The sequence below is a fragment of the Panthera leo genome, chromosome B3, assembly GCF_018350215.1.
Source record: "Panthera leo isolate Ple1 chromosome B3, P.leo_Ple1_pat1.1, whole genome shotgun sequence".
Classification (NCBI taxonomy): domain Eukaryota; kingdom Metazoa; phylum Chordata; class Mammalia; order Carnivora; family Felidae; genus Panthera; species Panthera leo.
In genome coordinates, this window is record NC_056684.1 from 124,537,342 (window position 1) to 124,555,729 (window position 18,388).

At 36.6% G+C, this 18,388-nt stretch overlaps 1 protein-coding gene across 16 annotated transcripts in view; it reads right to left on the reverse strand.

Moving 5' to 3' along the window:
* The window catches only part of CEP128 (centrosomal protein 128), a 383,862-nt gene that overhangs the window by 220,466 nt on the left and 145,008 nt on the right, over nt 1–18,388 (reverse strand). For all 16 annotated transcript variants that reach the window (XR_006203977.1, XM_042943976.1, XM_042943963.1 and 13 more), the window contains 2 exons: nt 16,203–16,379; nt 11,188–11,247 (listed from right to left, as the gene is read on the reverse strand). Coding sequence is in view for 15 of the 16 variants with exons in the window: in XM_042943976.1 (XP_042799910.1) it covers nt 11,188–11,247; nt 16,203–16,379 (237 nt within the window). In the remaining variant the exon portion in view is untranslated. The remainder of the gene's footprint in view (nt 1–11,187; nt 11,248–16,202; nt 16,380–18,388) is intronic.

Sequence of the window (18,388 nt, forward strand, 5' to 3'; positions counted from 1 at the left end):
AGTGGAATTAAACCCATACATATATATTGTCAATTGATTTTCAACAAAGGTTCCAAAAACAATCTGATGAGGAAAGATCAGTCTTTTCAACCAATAGTACAGAAAACTGAATATTCACATGCAAAAGAATAAAGTTGGACCCATACTTCATACCATCTTCAAAAATTAATTCAAGGGGCACCCGGGTAGCTCAGTCGGGTAAGCACCCGACTCTAGATTTTAACTCAGGTCATGATTTCATAGTTCCTGGCTTTGAGCCTCGTGTCAGGCTCCAAGATATCAGTATGGAGCCTGCTTGGGATTCCCTCTCTCTCCCTCCCCCTGTCCTTCCCCCACTCTCTCTCTCAAACTAAATAAAATTTTCAAAAATTAACTCAAAATGGGTCAAAGACCTAAATGTAAGAACTAAAAACAGCAGATTCCTAGAAGAAAGCACAGGTGTAAGTCTTGGTAACCTTGGTCTGGCAACCTTGATTTCCTAGATATTACACCAAAAGCACAGACAACCAAAGAAAAAAGCTGTTAAGTTAGACTTCACCAAAATTAAAACATTGTGCTTCAAAGATCACAATTAACAATGTGAAACAACAACCCATTGAATAGGAGAAAATAATTGTAGACCATATATCTGAGAAAGAACAATTTAGAATGATACATAAAGAACTCACTAATAAAAAGACATAATGAATTAAGAGACATTTCTTCAAAGAACATAACACAAATGACCAATAATCACATGAAAAGATGCTCAGAATCATTAAGCATCACAGAAATGCAAATCAAAATCACAGTGAGATTCCATTTCACACCCAGCAGGACAGCTAGAATCAAAAAGACATATGATAACAACTGTTGGTATGTGTGGAGGAATTAGAGTTCTTATATAATGATGGTAGGAGTGTACAATCGTGCAGTTTGGAAAACCATCTGGCAATTCTTCAAAAGGGTAAACATAGTTACCATATAACCCAGCAGTTCTACTCCTGAGTATATTTTTAGAAGAAACGAAAACATACAGTCATGCAAAAACGCGTAACCGAATGTTCATAGCAGCATTATTCATGATAGCCAAGAAATGGAAAAAACCCAAATGAACATCCACTGATAAACGGATGAATAAAATGTGGTATATCCATACATGGGACTATTATTTAGCAATGAAGTGAGGTCCTGACACATGCTACGACATAGATGAGCCTTGAAAACATTCTGCTAAATGAAAGAAGTCATTCATAAAGGACCACATACTATATGATTTCGTTTACAGGAAATGTCAAGAACTGGCAAATCTATAGAGATAGAAAGGTTACTTGTTGACTAAGGCTGTAAGAGGGGTGAGTGGGATGGACAAATTTAGGAGGTGATAGCTAAAGGGTCCATATTTTTTTTTAGGGTGATAAAACATTCCAAAATTCATTGTGGTTGTGGCATCACACCTCTGTGAATACACCTAAAAATAATGAGTGATACAGTCTAAATAGGTCAATTGTATGATATGTGAATTATATAACAATTCAGCTACTTAACAATTAACAAAAGGAAGAAGGTAAATAAGGGACAGAAAAACAAATTAAAATTAAATCTCCTTGTGGAGATGACACCTGGCTTTAGTATCTGCTATATAATTTATAGGCCTCTGTCCTACCTGAATGTCACTAGATAAAAACAGGAAGTCCCCAACTTACTTTTCTCTTTTTATTTTTTAATGTTTATTTATTTTTTGAGAGACAGTAACAGAGCATTAGTGGAAGAGGGGCAGAGAGAGAGGGAGACACAGAATCTGAAGCACAGGCTCTGAGCTGTCAGCACAGAGCCCGATGCGGGGCTCAAACCCACAAACCGCGAGACATGACCCGAGCAGAAGTCAGATGCCTAACCAACTGAGACACCCAGGCACCCCTTGGGAGTCTCCAACTGAAACTGAGCTGTGTGGGGTGCATGGGTGGCTCAGTCAGTTAAGCGTCCGACTTTGGCTCAGGTCATGATCTTGCACCCTGTGAGTTCAAGACCTGCCTCTGGCTCTGTGCTGACAGCTCAGAGCCTGGAGCCTGCCTCAGATTCTGCATCTCCTTCTCCCTCTGCCCCTCCCCCACTCATACTCTGTCTCTCTCTCTCTCTCAAAAGTATATAAACATTAAAAATTTTTTAAAAAATAAATTGAGCTGTGGACTTCCAAATATGATTGTAAACTTTAATTAAGACTGCTTCATTTCCCAATATCCATTTTGAAATTCCCATGCAAATACGAAAAGATAAAAAGCTTCCATAGGACCGGAAACCAGAAAACATAGCCAACTCTCTACCAAATAAAAGGAACATTTTCTACTACAACTTTTTTCTAAATAAAGCATGGAGACAGAATATAGGGTCAAAGGTCAGGATGAGTCATATACCACCATCCCCACCGAACCACAATATGAGAGAGAGAAGGAAGTGAATTGGACTATTCTTTCAAAAGCACACTCTATGGAGAGAGTGGAGCACATGTTGGAGGCTGGAACTCAGGAGAATGTTACCAATATTCAAAACAAGCAAAAATGACATGGAATGGACCCAAGTGTGTGTACTTGAGACTTAAATGTTAGGGGGAAAAGAGAGAAAGGAATCAGTACTGGTGTTTCCAGCTGAAGAAATGTGAAAGAGGAAAACTAGAAGCAAAGATTTAGGGGTTAAAAAGTTAATGACAGATTGGAATAAGCTGAACTTGTTAGGACTGACACAGAGAAGTGTAAATGACTGGTTGGATACATAGATCTAAAGCTCGAGAGATATGGATGAGAGATACAAAGTAAAGCTTCAACAGCATCAAGGCAAAACAGCCCATGGAGTGTCTATGGAGACAAGAGAGAAGAATTTAGAAGAGATGAACGGAAGAGAAACGAAAAATAAAGCTGAGAAGTAGTTGGAAAGGCAGGAAGAAAATCCGAGTTTTGCAAAGGAAGAAAATGAAAATACTACAACTGGATGGATATGCTTAGTGTCAAAGACTGCCAAAGGAAAGGGCCGCTATATTTAGCAATTAAAATATACATCTTTATCAAAAACAACTGGAGTTCAACCCACCAAACCAATACAGGACTGAAAATATGAATGCCAAATTATTGATGATGATTATGCCCACTCAGGAGAGAGGCGTCAAGAGGGAAAGGAGAACATATATTCCAAATTTATTCTCCATACTTCTATATTGCTAAAGTCTTGAAAATGAAAATATGTTCAACGCACTATGTAATAAAAAATTATTCTAGACAATTTAATCAGTAGTTTTAGATATAAGTCAGTTGGAAAATTATTCTAAAACATCACTACCTAAGTCATTTATTAATTGATATTAACCAGGCAAAATAAGAGAAAGTCTACACTATTGCTGCCTGCTTCTATGTCAAAACTACAACCTGAATAGGGGCACCCGGGTGGCTCAGTCGGGTAAGCGGCCAACTCTTGATTTCGGCTCAGGTCATGATCTCATGGTTTGTGAGTTCTAGCCCCATGTGGCTGTGTGCTCTGAGCACAGAGCCTGCTCGAGATTCTCTCTCCTTCTCTCTGCCCCTCCCCCACTCATGCATGCATGCTGTCTCTCAAAATAAATAAACTTAAAAAAAAAAAGAAACTACAATCTGAACCTTTTGTTCACCTTTGATCATACCTTTTGTTCACCTCATCAAACTTTAGCAGTTACTCAAGAAAAATAAATAAATGGAAAAGCCCAAATAATTATCGTATTATGCAAGGGAAAAGGGGAAAGTTAGATGTATAATTTCTGGAAAAGATATATTTTCAACCAAGTCTTTTTGCTACTTATTTGGCACCTTAAACACGTGCACATCTTTATCCATGAATGTTTAATGAATTTGATATACTAAATCCTTAAGACTTTTTTCAAGAATTTAAAAATATTCTTCAATTTAAAGTATCCCAGGAGTGGATGTGTGTTCATGTTTGTATGCTCAAACACACACTAAAACTAGTACACTGTTTTGCACATAGTGAGGACAGGACACATGCAATTAAGTGAAAAATTAGATGCCATTAAGTTCTTGTAAAGAGGAAGCACCTTGTGTTTAATAAAACAGAAAAATAAAATATCTTGAAAACAAACAAAAAAAATCAAAAAAAATTTTTGTATTATTATAGTAAGAAAGTTTAATGAACATAAATAAGTAACACATTTAGGACCTGAGCACTATTGATTTGGATTATAGAAATACAACCAGGAAGAAGGGCTGGAAGGATGGTCCTTCTAATAGGATTATGTCCATGGTTCTTCTCAGATCCAACAGTTTCCTATCACATAAGAATAAAACACTAATGTTATCAGATCTTCTGATACCTCAAAAGAAAAACAAATTCCATGCTGTAAGTATGCAATTGTAAAGTTTTTTTAAATGTTCCCTACCAATTCTCTGTTTTAAAACCAATGTGGTCCAAACAAAGTGAGCCTTTTGGGATCACCAGTTTGAATCACCCTGTTTAATCTGTTCTTGCCCAGTGATTTAAATGCAAATTTAAAACATAACGACTCATTTCCCTGTTCTCAAAGATTTCCTACTTACTCCATCCTAATCTTTGGCCTGTGCTCAGTACCATTGTTAAGGGTTGATAATGGAGAAACAAAAAGATATGTTGTCATAACAATAAGTGTACTGATTTTGGTAAAAAAACAAAACAAAACAAAAAACCCACAATTTCTGAACCAAAGCATTAATCAGGTTTGATATGTGTTATGGACTAATTATACCCCCCTCAAGTTTATATGAAGTCCTAACCCTCAGGTGACTCTGTTTAGAAATAAGGCCTTTAGGGAAGTAATAAAGGCTAGATGAGGTTACCACAGTAGGGCCCTCATCCTATAGGACTGGCATCCCTATAAGAGGAAGAAGAGACACTCTGTCTTCCAACCCCCAATTCTTCCAATAATACTCCCATCCCATCCCCCCATAATGCCCGTCCCCCTACATGAGAGGTGGCCATTTACAAGCCAAGAAGAGGCCTCACCAGAAACTAACCCTGACACCTTGACCTTGGACTTCTAGGCTCTAGAACTGTAAGAAAATAAATTATCTGTTGTTTGAGCCACCAGTCTGTGGTATTTTATTATAGTGGCCTAAACAGACTGACCTATGGCTTCAGTTTATTCCAACAAAGCCTTTATTCCATCAACATACAAAATTTAAAAATAGGTTATAGTTAGATGCTTGTTATGAATTGAATATGTATGCAGAATATATTATTAATCCTACAAACAAAATATCAACTTATGGAAATTTAATCAACAAATAGTCAATTATGAGAATCAGTGTTTGCTAGAGAAACACCCAACGTCTTTCATTAAACGCCTTGGAGAAACAGCTTGGAACACAGCATAGGAATAACTTTACCAATTCCAAATAATAATTACCTGACAAGGCTATTAATCACAGTGCAAACACCATTCTATTAACCACTCACAAGAGCATCTTAAAGATTACATAATAGGCTCATTTATTTAACTATATCAGCAAGTATTGCTAAATAAACTATAATAGAAAAAGAATTTCTAAATAAGGCAGTCTTTTACCTTCATAGTTGACAGCTTGCAATTAGGTGGGAATAAGTATCTAGTAAAACAATCAAAATGATCTTTTTAATCTGTAAGAATCCTCTAGTGAGATTTAGAGTAATAATATACTAAAGTCATTAAGGAATGACTCAAAGCCAAAACCAAGGGAAATAGAAAATTCGAATAAAAAGATTATAGCTGATAGAGTTAGCAATAATACCAGGGCCCATAATTTTGCTGCTTTTAACTACCATACTTCCTTTGCCACAACTCAAAAAACAATTTTGAGAGGAAATGTTAATAGAAAAGCCAAAGGTAAAGGAAGACGATGGCAATTTCTGAGAATGTGCCAGGAAACCAAAACAAAAATTAAACTGAAGTGCAAAATTCAAACCCAAATCAACCTCAAAACCTCTTTTAGTAATATTCTCTCTGGTTTCCTACATAGTTATGAATAAAATCATGAAGAAAAAAAGTAACTCCATAATAAGAGTTCATATGTAAAAATACAAAATGCTTTTCTTCAATTAAACTGAATGTGTTCCATACACACAATCTAAAGTATCTTTAATGAATCAAGATACCTGAGTATTTATATCTCATTTTGATGTCTACACTGGAAGGATAAAATGCTAGATGATTATTCACATCCTTCAACAAGAATTAAATATACTGGGTCTGATACTTCTCATACAATGGGTGTTTTAAAAAAATCCGTATCACTAAAAAGACAATATGCATAAAAGCAAGGTTTATATTCAAAGGTAAATTATACTACCAATCAAGAAAGACTGGCACAGAATTCAGAGACCCAGGTTCTAAATCCTTCTCAGTAACTAGCTTTATGTCATTAGGTTAACAATTCCCAGGGCCTCCTTCTCATCTATAAAACAAGGAAGTTAGACTACATGATCTCTGAAGCTGCTTCAGTTATATAATATTCCAAAAATGGCAGGAAAAACAATACCGGAACACATTATACCATTAAAAGTAGGACTCTTTGGAATGATATCAAACAGAGTAAAAAAGGAAAATCCCCCAATACTTTGGAAGTCTATTTCTTATCTATATAACCTTAAAAGTTTACAGTTCTGATCAAATAAAATATTTGAGAATTAGTAGATTTACTGAAATCTAATCTGCTTGCTATTTATTCTTCACTGATATTTAAGCTGAGGAAGTAATCTGAGTAGAAAAAAATGTCACATTCCTAATATAATTACTCTTTAAATATATATATATATTTCCAAGAAGGAATATATATATATGTGTGTGTGTGTGTGTGTATTCCAAGAAGGAAGAAAGTGTTACAGCCAAAGAAGCATATAAATTTACCTTTTTGCATCTTAAGGGAATAATTAGTATTCCCTTCCAGAATTAAATATAGACTTCCAGAATTAAATATATTCTGTAAATAACAGAGCACTCAGGATCCTGCCTTATGCTGAAGAGCATCTGACACCAGCTTTTCTTTTATTTGCTATCACAAAATGATTAACTCAAGATCTGGGATCAACAGTGATTGATATTCTCTAGGACTGTCTTTCCATCTTGAGAGTACTTGCCTGCTCGAGATTTGATCATCTGCCCGCATTTTCTGTCAGTGTCTTCGCAACTTCTCATTTCTTCCCATGATTTGCACCTAAACGCTGATCTTTGCCTTTGTCCCTGCTTCTCTTTGGGGCTTCCTGTCCAAATGGGACTTTCTAAGACATCAATCCCAGTGCTAGAAACTCCTTCAGTACTTCTGCTGGCTTCCCTATCTAGGACTCTGCATGTTGATCTATTCACATACTGAACTTTGAGTGGGATCTCCTACTTAGTCTTGAAAACCATAGATATCTCCTTCTCTACCACTCCATCTGACATAACATTAAACATCATCTGCATATTGTCACCAAAGCATTACTTCAGTCTGTCCCTTCCTCTGAATCTCTACAATTTCCTTGGTCTGGACTTTCACCCCAGAGACTTTGGTCTCACCCAAAGACCTCTTAACTGGTCTTCCTGCCTTTAGTCTTCCCACTTCTACTCCACCTTTTACATCACTATCTGAGTAATGCTTCTAAAATAGGAATACAAATTTATCAGTATCCTGTTCAAATCTCCTTTGTGGTTCTCCCTAAATGCAGAACTGAAGTCAAACTTCTAAAATAGCATACAATGTTCTTCTTAGTTACCTATGCTCTACCTCTTTCTAAAGCCTCATCCCTGCCATTCTCTGCCTCATATTTTCATCTTGTATTGACAAATCGCTTGGGGTTTCTTTCCATTTATCATGCTGTTTCTCTTCTATACCATGCCTACAATTGTTTACTGTGCATGCCTGCTCTTTCCCTCTTTATCTGCCCAGCTTCAAAATTCACTTGAGGGATCAGACTCCATGGTGGCTTTTGCACACCTGTATCACTGCTCTTAGACATAATATTGAAATTATCAATGTGTCAGCTTTTCTAGGAAAATAAACTGTTCCTCAAGAGAAAGGATCATGCCAAATTCATTATTATGCCCACAGCATGTAATCTAGCATCTGGCACACAGTAGCTAGTCAGTAAATTCTTGTTAAACTGAATAAAATTTGGCCTCTAAATGCCTTATTGGGATTTATGACAAAAACAAATCGCGGATCTATTGGAACGGATTGCCTGGTGTTCCTCAATGGTATTTCCTAATTCTCAATCCTCTTCCTCCCTGTGTTATATGGTTCTTGCCATTCTTTGGTTATTTTACATATAAGCCTGGTCCAACTCTGAGTTGGACTTCATATTTATATTATGTAACCAATGTCGACAAAGCAACAGTGACCCTATCCTCACCCAGTCCCCTAGTTCTTCCAGGATTAACACTAACAGAAGAAATTCATTTGGCAGATTTATGAAAACAATTACCAAATGCCCTCAGAGGTCCTTCTAACACTGCAAGATGTCAGTGTGGACTAGCTGAATAGCAATTCTACTTTCCATATAGTTTTTGTCCTCTGATTTCAGATCTTATCTTCAATACTTATAGAGCTGTCCAGTCATAGTTCATGGGAATTACAGTATTGTAGCCCATCAATAACTTAAGCCATCTTTCTGGTAAATAGATTCAATTCCTCCTTAGTCAGTTGGTCAGCATGGTATTGCTTATCATGACCCTTTTACGCTCTACAGGAAGGGTTGTCTCATGCAGTATTAAAACTCGTCTGATCAGAAGTTCAATCCCATTAAATGATAAGGGAAAACTGCTCACTAGTTCCCAAATTAAACAGCTATGATTAAGAGTCATCTCTGGCTCTCATAATTTAACTGAACAACAGCAGTGAAAGCTTTCTGTTCAGAAATGATAAAGATTTTAACTTGAAAGAAAATTCCAAGTACATTGCTCTTGTTGTCAGAATTGAGGAATCGGGAAAAAGAAACAAGAGAAATGAGAAATGCTTTATTAATGCACAACAGAAGTTTCTAGCCCAAAATTTCTGAGCCAGCAAAACATGTATATTCTGAATTTACTACGAAGGTGGCATAAATACAAGTTTGCATTTGGTTCTATCAAAAACGGTTAGGGATGAACAGCATCACTGTACTTAAAAAAGGAGGAAAATTTTACCGGGTTGTGTAAATTTCAATGGTCAATCATAATGCTATTCATTTCTTATTAAGAATGCTTAAAAAAAAAAAAAAAAAAAAAAAAAAAAGGTTTCCTTAAAGCACAGCTGGTCTTCAAAGGTGAATCATGTCTTTCTGTCAACTCCCACCCATACCTTGCCACCAAGTTCAAGGCATTATCTGTGTTTATTCAGGTATTCTCAACTTACCATTATTTTACCTATAATTAGCCAACTAGAGAACTTCTATATATTTTTTGTATGATCAAGTTAAATACTGCATTTATGCAGAAACCACCTGTAACATGCTGGTGGCATCATACCCCCCTATCCTTCTAGTACTGATATCACAGTCAGTTCTTCCTCTTTTTGCATTTGTTAATGTTTATGTATTTTTTTTAACATTTTATTTATTTTCGAGACAGAGAGAGAGAGAGAGAGCATGAACAGGGGAGGGTCAGAGAAAGAGGGAGACACAGAATCCGAAACAGGCTCCAGGCTCTGAGCTGTCAGCACAGAGCCCGATGCGGGGCTTGAACCCACGGACCGCAAGATCATGACCTGAGCCGAAGTCGGACGGCTTCGGACCAACTGAGCCACCCAGGCGCCCCAATGTTTATGTATTTCTATAAAAATATAACATACCTTAAGGATTTTTTAAATTGTTTACATTTCCATTTTCTTTATTAATTTCCATGGCTTGCTGACACTGATAACCCTCATGCCTATACACAAAAGAGCACATAATTGATAAATCTTGGCTAACTGAAGACTTTAGACAGCATCACACATAATGGTGAGAACATTAATTGTGAGTCTGACATGGCATGCGGTCCATGTTCCCATTTTTTATATGGCACCGGAAAAGTCATGTACATTTTCTAAAACCTCCCTTTTCTCATATATTTAAATAAGGATACTGCACAAACTTAAAAGTTCTTTCAAATAATAAAATCCTAAATTGGACCACAATTGTCCAGGTTTAAAGTACAGCTGGTTTTCTTTATTTTTTTCCCCCAAGTTTATTTATTTATTTTGAGAGAGAGAGAGAAAGCGTGAGCAGTGGAGGGGCAGAGAGGGAGGGCGGGGAGAGAGAGAATCCCAAGCAGGCTCCACACTGCCAAGATGGAGCCCAATGCAGGGCTTGAACCATGAGATCATGACCTGAGCCTAAGTCGGTCGATTAACCAACGGAGCCACCCAGGCACCTCAAAGCTGAAAGAAACTAGCCTGGGAAGGAATGCAAGTCCTTGAGCATTGACACTTGGAAAAAGACATCTACATCTTACGTGGCCACGAATTTCTATATATTTTAATCAAGGAATTTCCAAGTTGATCTGATAGATGAAGATAAGTAATTATCCCATAGTGCAGAAGAAGCTTTTTGCTAAAATTAGCAAATTGTTCAATTTTATTTAGATTTGCTTACCTACCCTTTAAATTTAAATCATCATGCAAAAGAACCATGAAGCAAGAAAGGTTGGTTATAGCAGCCCTGACCTTCGTACACTTCCAGAGACACTGCCTATCCCAAGGAAAAGGCAGAAGAATTTGCTTCTTTGACAATCTAGTTTTACTACTTCAACAGTTTTGCCTTCCTTTATTTTCTCCTTCCATACCTATACAGTTAAGCTAATTTGTAAATGTTAAACTAAAGAAACATGGAAGTTTCTTAAATTCATGACAATGATGTCTTCCCCAGCAATGAAGTATTACAGCTGCATATGCTCTGTTCAATAACAAAATGGTATGGTTAGCCCAAACAGGACACCCTGAAGGTCATAAATACTATGATAACTTTAGGATTTAAAAACAAATTACCGGGGCGCCTGGGTGGCGCAGTCGGTTAAGCCTCCGACTTCAGCCAGGTCACGATCTCGCGGTCCGTGAGTTCGAGCCCCGCGTCAGGCTCTGGGCCGATGGCTCGGAGCCTGGAGCCTGTTTCCGATTCTGTGTCTCCCTCTCTCTGCCCCTCCCCCGTTCATGCTCTGTCTCTCTCTGTCCCAAAAATAAATAAAAAACGTTGAAAAAAAAAAAAATTTAAAAAATAAAAACAAATTACCTTGCTTTCTGCCAACCAGCGATGTGGGTCATAATTAATATCAGGACCAGATGAAAAAACCTACAGAGAAAGGAAATAGTCTATTAGAAGTAGAATTTTCTCTGAAATAACCTTACATAAATGAAATTCTTCACCATAACACATAAAAGTTTAATCCCTAAGTTTAAAGGCTTAAAAAGAAGAAAGTTCATTATCAAGTACTCAACTAATTCCAAACCACCACTTACTATGTCCATTTATGTACAGGTGTATATATGTATGTACTCATTGAGAGTAAATATTTGGCTCAAATATAGAGGCACATATCAACTCTCAAGCATTATCATTGCTAGAATCATTAGAGGCTGATTCCATGGACTTCTGTCAGGCAGCTTCAATCAAACCAGTTTTTCATTTTTTTGTTTGTTTCTTTTCCTCAGTCTTGTTCCACATAATATATTTCACAGTTGGTTAGATGTAATTACATGGAAACTTAATTCTTTGTCTCTTTTATCCTTCTTTAATTTTATACTGTGAGGGCCATTTTGTCTCATTAATGGTTGGGTAGAATTGACAGCAGCTAATCAACACGATTTTGTGCAAATGTTGCTTTATATTTCATGATGGTAACAAAATCCTACAATAAATAGGTTCTGTATACCAGCTGCCTTGATTTCCTTCATACCAACTCATTTATAAAATCCATTGCCATCTGGTTCTGCCTTATTACTAATAAAATGATGTTCAAAGTCTGTCAATGACTTTATGATTCTAAACACAAATTTTTTTTCAGTTCCTACTTGCTTTGAAACAGGTGCTACCTATGATATTTTTACAGGACTCCTTCCTAGAAATGTTGTGTAAAAATATCCTATCCCTCTGCAAGATGTCTATTTCTATTCTCAAATACTTCCATACTTCCTGATGTGTGTGCACATCACTCCCCTAAGGAATATCATTAGGTGATTCATTTAGACACATGAAGAATGTATAATGATGCTGACCATATGCCATAAACAAACATGTTGTATTCTTAGCTCCCACTTTTCTCTCCTCCACTTTTCTTACCATCCAAATCTCACCGAACTCACAGGCCGCCTTTCCTTCAGTCAAATTCTGCCTATTCTAGCTTGTGGTGTTTTCTTCCTCTTTGAACTCTGCTACTTGCAAGCATCCATTTCTCACTGATTATGATGTTTTCATTATTCTTTTCCATTTATCTGTGTCACAGTTTCAATTAATTCTTCAGTGATCTAAGATCTAGTGCTAAAGATTAAAGTTTAAAATAATTTGACAGGAGTACAAATAATATTCTCATTTTGTGATTTTTTACAAATTTATATATAGTGTTTAAGAAACAGCCTGTCCACTTACAAGTGATGTGACTTAATTTCTCTAAGCTGCAGGTTATCATCTATAAAGTAGGCAAACTGCCTCATAAGGTCAAGGTACAAATTAAATAAAATGAGGACTGGCACAGTATCTGGCACAGAGAACATCATTATTACTACTAAATGCATATAAAGATGTCATCATCAGAAAATAGACTTCCAGTTCGATGGTAACAAGAACACTACAACAATTTGTCATAAACAGATGAAGAAAAAAAAGCAATATATACATAAATATACAAATATATATGAATATATGACAAAAAGGGCACTACATAATAATGACAGCTAGCATTATTTGAGTATTTACTAAGTGCAAAATATTTCACTCCATAATATGCACCTCATATATCTTATTTTACTTTATCCTCAAAATAAGCTAACTTATAAATGAGACATGAATTCTTAAAGAGAAATTACCTAAGTTGTCCAAGGTCACACATTAGCAATTTAGAGAGATGTAATTTGAACCTACATCCGTCTTGATCCAAAGCCTATCCTCTTTATGCTCTCCAAAGAGTGCATACTCAGAATAAGTGTTATAAGAAAAGCTCTTCAATCATCGACAATTGGTTTGTGAAAATGATGTAACTTTAATTCAGGCAATGCCTAACTCAAATTCAAACAATTTCCTAATTGTTTTATAACAGTGGTGGCTTATTAAGTGTCCGTCCTTAAGTTTTCTAATATTATATGCATTTACTAAAGTGGGATAAGTAATAAATAGGGTGGCTAGAAAAAGGTAATTAGAAATAATACCAACACTCCCAAGTACTTTTCTCGGGCTCATTTGTTATATATCTATTATCCAATTCATATCATAGCTGTCACTACATAAAATGGCTTAAAAATTTCATCCACAATATTTCAAAAACAAATGACAAAGAATAATTGGAATTATTCCATTTTTTAAAACATTTTATAAGGACCACCACTCTCCCTTAGATCTCTGAACTGTAAGGCAAAGAATTTTATTTTAAAAACACCTTGGGTAGTTTATTTGAGGAGAGCAAATGTTATATTCTTGGGTATTCATTTTCCCCCCAAGTTTATAGGACGCTAACAACAGAAATTATTAATGGAAAGAGACCCACAATGAAAAAAACTGTGCTCTTAAAAAAAAAAACAAAATAAATAAAACTTAATATAATTTCCATTCTTTTAGATTTACTTTCTACCCATCACTTGGATTGAATTAGTCTTTCTCTAGGAACAAAGTGTAAAGATCCATTACCACAGTCACTGCTTTCCTATTAAAGAACAGGGTGCTTTTTGGAATATGTTAGAAGGATCATTTGTGCCTCAAAAAGAAGTAAGAAAATATTTAAGCAATCTGCTATCTTCTCACTATGTTTTAGGCTGTAATTGCCCATAACAAGGTTCATATATCTTATAGCATGATCCAAATGATTCCATTTCTACATCTTTGATTGAAAATAAGCTGTCTTGACACAAAAACTTAAATATAGAATAAATATTTCACTATTTTTTAACTTTTTAATAAATATTTATTTATTTTTGAGAGAGAGTGAGCGGAAGAGGGACAGAGAGGGGGACAAAGGATCCAAAGTGGGTTCCGTGCTGACAGCAGACAGTCCGATGTGGGGCTTGAACTAACGAACCCCAAGACTATGACCTGAGCTGAAGTCAGACACTCAACAGACCTAGCCAACCAGGCATCTCAATATTTCACTATTAATATGTGCTCCTTTTAGATAAAATTAGAATCTTAAGGCCATACCTCTTTTAAATATATTTAAACATAACAAGTCTTAAATAAAAAAAGCAGCATTAGATAGGAAAAAGAATACACCAGCATTATAACAGGCCCTGTAACAAAACTCAAAGGTTTTTCCTCTAAAGCCGATTACTTCTCATATTTGGCTCATAGTCCTCTCAAACTGACATCTGAGCTTTTTGTTGAATGTAACTAGAAATACATACTGTAGAAATTCCATCAACTCCACCAAAATCTATCCATTGAAAAATTTCTGTTGAAGTTGAATCCTAAGATACCTTCCACTGTAAGAGTAGAATTATAGTTTTCTTTTCTTTAGAACACCACTTAAGGGAAAAAAAGAAGAAAGAAAGAAAGAAAGAAAGAAAGAAAGAAAGAAAGAAAGAAAAAGAAAAGAAAGAAAAGAAAAAAAGAAAGAAAGAAAGAAAGAAAGAAAGAAAGAAAGAAAAGAACAGAACAGGAAAAAGGAGGAGAAAGCAATACAAAAAGGGAAGATCATTTTATATGAGGAAAGACATGACAAAATAAAAAAGAAGAATCATCTGAAAAAGTTTAAAAAAAAATTTTTTTTTAACGTTTATTTATTTTTGAGACAGAGAGAGAGACAGAGCATGAACGGGGGAGGGTCAGAGAGAGGGATACACAGAATCTGAAACAGGCTCCAGGCTCTGAGCTGTCAGCACAGAGCCCGATGCGGGGCTCGAACTCACGGACCGCGAGATCATGACCTGAGCCGAAGTCGGCCGCTTAACCGACTGAGCCACCCAGGCGCCCCTGAAAAAGTTTTTAAATATTAGGCATAACACTATAATTTGAGTCCCACCATATCACCACATGACATAAATACAGGGAAAACGATGGTTACATGATACGTGTTATGGTCCTACTGCATCAAAGGAACACAACACAGGGCGCCTGGGTGGCTCACTATCCACCTTTGGCTCAGGTCATGATCTTACAGTTCATCGGTTCGAGCCCCCCGTCAGGCTCTGTGCTATCAGCTCAGAGCCTGGAGCCTGCTTCAGATGCTGTGTCTCCCTCTCTCTCTCCCCCTCCCCTGCTTGTACTCTGTCTCTCTCTGTCTCTCAAAAACAAACAAACACATAAAAAAAAAAAAAAAAAAAAAAAAAAAAGGAACACAACACAATACAGCAGTGTACAAAGAGGTGCTTATCTTCAAGGAATTAAGAACATACATGATTAATTCTGTTTTTATTCATCATTTCCCTAGCACTATAAACCGAATAGCAATATTCCATTTTAAAGACAGAAAAACTAACTTAAGTATAATTTGTTTAAAAAAGGAATGCAAATAGCATCATGGTTACTTGTTTAAGCTCCAGAGTTAGACTCCCAAGGTTTAAAGTCCTGGTTCTAGCATTTAACTGGATATATGGCCAAGTTATATATGGGCCAAGTTACTTAACCTCTCCAAGCCTTGCTTTCTCAGGCCTAAAATTGATTTAATCAGAGTACCTAAAGGAAAGGGTGGCTTTAGGGGTTAAGGGAGAGAATGCACATACGTAGCTACCACAGTACCTGTAATGTAACTAGTCCTCAATAGATATTAGCCATTAATACACTAGCAACAACAAAAATGGCCTGATAACGACAACCCAGGCCTCTTGACTCCAAGGATATTTTTTTAGTCAGAACTGCTGCCTCTCTCATAAGACATTTTCTTTTCCAGAGTGAGATAGAGGCAATTCAATGAAATAATGATACACGTTCTCTCCCACAACTGTGCAATAGATACGGTATCTCATTTTAAAAAATGCAAGATGTTATTTTGTTTCATAAAACTTTCCAGAATAAAAATGTGACTACCATGTAACCATGCATTAAAATCTTATTATAATTATATATTAGGAAACTAACTGAAAGGCACAATGAGAACTCATAATTACTTTCAATTTCTCCATCGAGTCCCTGGAGAAGGTTTTACAAGCTGCATCAATTTCTTTTCCTATGACACCAAGAATGGATTCCTGTTCAGTCTCCAGGCAAAGAAGTTGATCCTTGAGCTGCAATCTGGCCTCTTCCATCCTCCTTAAGTACTCTTCTTCATTGCTTATATGCTTTTCCTAAAACATGGATAAGAAATAAAAACAGAATTAAGTAATGGCAAGAAACGCTTGCAATACCTGTGTAGCCAACTCAAAGGAGTGTGTAAGGAACCACATCTGACTCTGTCAGTCTCTTTACTAAAAACATTTTGCCTACTCATCAGCTGAGGTCAAGTTACAGAGAATTCAGAAGAAGGGCATTGAAGAAACTGGGTGAGTGGATACTTGGCAAAGAAAATTAAAGTAATTCTGTAACCAAAAGAAAAAGAACTTTAAAGAAATCCTTCACATTTTAGTAACATAATGCCATTAACAGATTGGAGAGTAACAGCTGACGCCACAAACGGACTTGGAGCTTTCAGTAAATATTAGCAAAACGCTAGAAAAGTAAAATATAAAATAAGATTGTTAGTATCTTCATTTCAGAAAAAAAAAAAACACGTTACTACCTTATCTCATCAAAACATAGATTTTAAAAAGGCTAAGTTTTCAAATACAGTCATACTTCATAAATGCTTTGAGTCATGTAAATTTGATCAAAGCAAGACAGCGGTACTTCTCAAAAGTAAGCAAAAATATTTAATGAGAAGAGATTTCTAAGCATCATTTAGGAGATTACAAAGACTTGGGGGCCCCCTCTAGGCAAAGCAAGTCCCAATCATTACGGCTTCACAATTTCATTACTAGAAAAATTCAAGTGGTGTTGCACACACCTGAAGGAAGGTCACAAAATCACTAGAATGTAAACAGTGGCCCAAAAAGTCATGGTGGATGGCCAGCTTTGCTTTCACTCATTACACAGTGACCTCATCATCTTTACCTACCCCAGCAAATACAACATAAGCAAGGAGATGATGTGGCCAAAAAATCCAGCTTGAAGTTAAAAGAACAAAGAGATGTGCTCAATGAAAATTCATCACAAGAGGAAAACATAGCATTTTAGCAGAATCACCCAACATTTCCTTTCAATTCAAATTACTTTTGCAAAATAAATGAAACCCTCTGCCCACAAGAAGAGAGTCCTCGCACAACCTGTCTTCTGCCCTTCTGTCCAGCATCGCCTCCCTCCTTCCCACTCTCTCTGACTGCAACTACTTGCAGCTTCTCCGACATGCCTGTGTACGTCTCCCCACCCCCATCTAATGTGTATGACTCTGCCTGAAGCTGCGCTATTTGAAAATGGGGCCAGTAGCTCAGAGGCGGCATTTATCCTGATGACTACATCCTCCTGGTCTAGTAGCTCAGCTTTGTAAACTTAGGGACTGGATTTTCTTTTCTTTTTGGTACTCTGAGTGGAGCCATCTTTCAGCAATAGAGGAACATTAAGCTCACGAGAGACTAATGTACAAACTAGAATGCCACTCAATTAACTACATCAGCTTACAATAAGAACCATAACTGCCATACAGATCAGAATGTTCGTGTCAGCATAACCAGTATATGTTCTCCCTGCAGACCAATCTGGATGGGAAGGCAAATTATAATCAGAATGTTGCTTAATTAATAGGAAATTGTAGCGAGGGGAGTTTGTTTTATGAAACAATTCACAAATGGTATCACATTAATGGCAGCCTGGCGTGTCCATCTACACATCAGGGATGTACAAACCACAAAAACGAGTGTTCCATTCTCTTGGGTGGTGTTTGGATGCAGACTGCTGAAGTACATCTCCCTAACTTTCTCATTTGTTCGCGTTGTTTCTGCCCTCCTACCATTCAGTTTCTCTCCCGCCTGACTGATACTGCATCTCTTTAGATACACTGATATCTTCACAGTCTTGCTTTCATCTAAGAGGCTTTCTGAAAAATTAACACCCAGGCTCTGAACAATACGTGATGACTTTCAAGCTTACTTACTACAAAGCAACCTTACTGCCAAGTCCCTGTGTGAAGGTATTTGCCTCTGTACTGTTGCTACGTACCGACCACCTACACTTCCTATCCTTCTAAGCTTATCCTCCAAGATCTAGTCTCCTTTCTTTACTGATTGCCCAATGCAGAATGTCCCCAGAGCATATTACACATGTC